Here is a 4,794-nt window from a genome sequence, read left to right on the forward strand (position 1 = left end):
TGAGATACAATTTCAAAGTAAAATATAATTATGTATGGGAGATGATGACTTAAGAAGAGCAAAAAAGTTTTTATTTTTTAAAGAAAACGAAAATATTAATAAAATTTTGCTTCATTACTTTTATAGTTTATTAATTCTCTAAGGTAATCTAGAATTAATCCTCTTCCATCTTCTTATTAATCTTTGAAATAGTATGGAAGTAACTATGTTTTATTTTCCGTCAAAAGAAAACTGGTTTATTTTATTTCTTAATCTCTCCTAATTTGTCATGTCTCACTGATTAACTAATTAAAAAGTAAAAAAGAAGGATAATTTATGTCTTTGTCACTGTGTAATCCCAAAAGTTTCAAGATTTTTTTTATTCAGAAAGCTTCGAGATGTAACACTCATGCTCAATAACATGAACTCCAAACAAAGTAACTAAAGCAAATTCAATTTTGTTTGGATTTTTTTGTTTGTTGTTATTGAATAATAGACGAGGTCTTCATACAGAAGAAAAGATCAAAACTATTATACACACACACAACTTGACCAAATAAACTATAACTGTTTATTAATTATTATATATTAAAAACATCAGTTAATGATATCTAATTTTAAACGAATTTTAAGAAATTAGTTTTTTATTTTAAAGTTTAAAATTTCCAGGTACCACAAACAATAATTTTGTTTTGTGATGATTCTGTATGTATTAATTAATTAAACCTTATATTTATAAGAAAACAATTTTATAATATCAGTCATTGTTAATTTTATAATAAGAATACTAAACTTTACATTACCGAAAATTTGCAGTTGAATACAGGTATAGAAGTATATTATAGGTAATGATTAAAGTCATAAAAAAGTGTGTTATTAAGTGGATTTATGAAATTAGTGTATTTGAGATTGAATTAATTGTATTTCACGTGCAAAGCAGTGAGCATTTTTGGGGGGCTTTATAAGGCAAAAACTGGTTGCAAAGAGGACCCAACACAACACTAGTGGTGTTTTCCCTTCATCGTCTTCCTCTTGAAGGTATTTGAAGTTGTTTGTTATGTGTTTGCCCGAGGGAGAGAGAGACAGAGAGAGAGCCATGGCACTGGAAGCAGTGGTGTTTCCACAATCACAAGACCCTTTTGGATCAGTGAAGGACTTTTACAACTGCACCTTCTTGGCTGCTACTTCACCCAACTGGGGGGACTGTGAACACATCAACATCAACATCGACAAAGAAGAAGAACAAGGTTCCATCTCTACTTTTCTCGAAAATAATACCAACCAACCAAACAATTACCCTTATGGAGGAGATTGGACCAGCTCCTCCTCCTCTATCTTACCCCACTTGAATGAACTTCAAGAAACCACAGACCCCAGTAGCAGCACTCAAAACTTGGATAGCTTAACCACTCGTCCAAAGAGGCGCAGAGCAAAAAGCAGAAAGAACAAGGAAGAAATTGAGAACCAAAGAATGACTCACATTGCTGTGGAGCGCAATAGAAGAAAGCAGATGAATGAGTATCTTTCTGTTCTTCGCTCTCTCATGCCAGACTCTTATATCCAAAGGGTATACTTCACTTCATTTTGTTCTTACTTATTTTGTTTCTTTCCTTGCTTGCTGCAAAAATAAAAAGGTTTAGCTGAATTTTGTTTGTTTTGTCCACTTGTTTGTTTGTTTGGTCTGGTTGGTGGTTGGTGATTGAAGGGTGATCAAGCTTCTATAATTGGAGGTGCTATTAACTTTGTCAAGGAGCTTGAGCAGAGGCTGCATTTTCTTGGTTCTCAGAAAGAAGGAGAGGGGAAATCTGATGCTGGTGGTGCAACAAACATGCCCTTTTCAGAGTTCTTCGCCTTTCCGCAGTATTCAACAAGTGGCGGTGGTGGCTCTGATAATTCTGCAACCATAGGTGAAGACGTGGCTGAAGTTAAGTATGGCATTGCTGACATAGAAGTGACCATGGTGGAAAGCCATGCAAATCTCAAAATAAGATCCAAGAAGCGCCCCAAGCAACTCTTGAAGTTGGTCTCTGGTTTGCATACTATGCGCCTCACAATCTTGCACCTAAATGTTACTACCACTGCTGAAGTTGTACTCTACTCTCTAAGTGTTAAGGTTTGGCTTTGTTGGTGCCTTAGACTTTAGATATTTTTAGTTAATTATTTTCTTCTGCAAAGTGAAAATGCCTTGAAATTTCTTTTGCAGGTAGAAGATGATTGCAAGTTGGGATCCGTTGATGATATAGCTGAAGCTGTGTACCAGACGCTGGATAGGATTCAGCAAGAGGCAGTGTTGAATTAAGATCAGACCTTGACCACCAAATTTGCCTTGCTCCACTTGGTGTTTAACCTCATGTCTAGACCTTACTTCATGGTGGATCATTATCTCTTGCTATTTTTCTCTTTCAAGATGTACCTAATTATTGCAACTTCTATTCACTTCACCTTTTTTTAATCTACTGATGTGGACTCCTTGGAGGAAGTTTTTTGGTTTATTCCTTCTTGTGTATGTCTTTGTAGCTCCCCAACTTTTTTTGATCTCTCTCTTTTTCTCTTTCTTCTCTTTTTTCTCTCTGAGGTAGGGGGTGGAGGAGGCTCTGTGGTGGTATATTGTTCTTGAGACATATTCTAGTGCTTGGTCAATTTTGCCCACCTTGCTTTGAAATTGGTGGGTCTTGTCTACCTCAACTATAAGCCAAAGCCAAATTGTCAAGCTGAAATTGGGAGCATCTGAAAATAAAATTGAATGAAAATGAGAGCCAAAGATTTTTGGCAATTGCCAACATATTGTGTTTATTTTATTTGTCTGTCATAATTTAATAAGTCTGTTTTAAATTACCAAAACTGCATACTCAATACTCATCAATTCCTTGTATATGTCATCAGATACCAAAGCAAGGAATTGAAGAGGCTTAAACCTCCACAACTTCAAACTGATTCTATGTTTCGCAGTATCATCACAACTAACATACACATACGTATAATCAGAGGTTCTAATGATGATTGGACTCAATCAAGCACTTCAATGGAAGTTTTTGTGTGTAAAAATTGATTAAATGAGATAGTAATCAGAGTTGGGCATTATTTTCTGTTCCGGATTTGTAGCAAAAGGTCGTAACTGTCAAAGGAGACCCACCTACACCGTAGTCTGTACCAAGTAAGTACTAAGTAGAGTTGCATTGCAGGGGAAGGCTGCGGAACACAGCTTCAAAAGGGCTTACCTTTCTCTGTGCATTGTGTTACACGCAGAACAATAAATAAAGGGTTCATCATGATCATGATCATCATCATAATGATCATGAGCATCATCAAGATGGCTATACTGAATCCATGATGCATGTGTCTGAGTGTACGTGTATGTATTATATCACGGATTCTTACTTCCCTTTCTGTGTCTATAATTATTTCATAACTTAGAAAAAATGCAAATGATTAATGGCCCCATGAGGGTGTACTATGTTCAATGCCGAATCCCTAGGTAAAATAAAAGATAAAAAAATGAAGGTTGGTTTGGGGGGGTGGTGGTGGGATCTCCAAGAGCAGAATGAAAAGAATAAAGTTACAGATGTAAAATTAACTAGTGCCAAAACCAAAGTCCTTTTCTGCGATTAACATGTTGAATGGAGGAGTGTGTTGTTGAGTGATTTGAGAGCAAATAGAGTAAATTGTCTAAGTGAAAAAGCTTTCCCTTCATTGATGCACTTTATTTTGTACACAAACTTTTTGTATGCATTGGAGGTTTGAGTTATCATGATGATTGCTGGAGTAGTAGTGAACTGTGTGACTTTTTAAGTAGTGGCCATTCTACAACCGTGATCTCATATGTGATATTTTCTCAAATTTAAAACCTTGTTCTGTTCCCCATTTGAGTGAAAATTTTCCTTTCTGTCAAATCCAAAACAGTAATAACATAGATTCATGGAATACTTTCCAGTTTTATAAGGATTTCCTCAATTACTTCAACTATCTTACGAGTAAGCATTTTCAATATGTTTTTCCTTTGAACTATCAGTACCACCAACCAACAAAGCTAGCCAAAAGTTGCCGTTTTGCTGAGAAAGTTACAGAAAAGTAAATTCTGTAACTCCTAATTTCTTGTACAAAGAAAAGTCCTCATCAAGCATAAAACCTTCTCTGTTAGTCCACTAAATTTTTTCACCCTTTCCTCATCACAGCTAATTATTCTTACAACGTGAACAAATTAAAGCACCAGAAAACCCTCTACTATATATATATATATATATATATAATACTTAATGGTGTCCCTGGCTGCAATCACAGTATAGGTATCAGTTCTGTATTAATTGATCAAGTATTATTCTCTCCTCGATAGCCTTTAAGTTAATAAATCTAGCCTTATACAAGTTATTTTGATTATTTTATTCAAATTTTTTTACATTATCTTTTATTTATTTTAATTTTATTATGTTTCGATATCAGAGATAACATTTTAAAAATCAATCATCTTATTTGAAATATTGACCACTAATGCAGTAGTGTATTAGTGTTTCGTGACGGTTTTGTTCAAAACATATTAATTCTATTCCTTACATGTTTTTTTTTTTTTTTTCAAATCCACCATTAAATATTATTTATAAGGGAATACTAATGTAAGGAGGAAATAGAACATTTATTAACTATTTTATATAATCTCACAATACAAGCATTTTATCTGAGGTAATTATAAATATAACATAGTTAACAATTTCACTAAGAATATATTTATTTTTAATTTTAAATCATTAATTTTTTTGTAACTTAATGTATTATTGTACACTACAAGAAAATCATGAAATAAAAATCAATTTTAAAAACTAA

The 4,794-nt window shown here is 33.8% G+C and overlaps 1 protein-coding gene across 4 annotated transcripts; it reads left to right on the forward strand.

The window, feature by feature from the left end:
* Positions 1–884: 884 nt before the first annotated feature.
* On the forward strand, positions 885–3,361 carry LOC137829849 (transcription factor bHLH94-like). Of its 4 annotated transcripts, XR_011084096.1 has the most exons (5): positions 955–1,546; positions 1,685–2,092; positions 2,183–2,350; positions 2,559–2,644; positions 2,863–2,988. XR_011084096.1 is itself a non-coding variant. In XM_068636814.1 (3 exons), exons 1-3 carry the CDS (start codon positions 1,037–1,039, stop codon positions 2,276–2,278), a joined length of 1,014 nt encoding a protein of 337 aa, XP_068492915.1. In that variant the 5' UTR covers positions 885–1,036; the 3' UTR covers positions 2,279–2,761. The 4 variants fall into 4 exon arrangements, 1 of the variants encoding a protein (XP_068492915.1); XR_011084097.1 differs by lacking the exon at positions 2,863–2,988 and having other exon boundaries at positions 927–1,546; positions 2,559–2,761; XR_011084098.1 differs by lacking the exon at positions 2,559–2,644 and having other exon boundaries at positions 959–1,546; positions 2,863–3,361.
* Positions 3,362–4,794: the final 1,433 nt, after the last annotated feature.

This window comes from Phaseolus vulgaris, chromosome 7 (assembly GCF_000499845.2).
Source record: "Phaseolus vulgaris cultivar G19833 chromosome 7, P. vulgaris v2.0, whole genome shotgun sequence".
NCBI classification, from domain to species: Eukaryota; Viridiplantae; Streptophyta; class Magnoliopsida; order Fabales; family Fabaceae; genus Phaseolus; species Phaseolus vulgaris.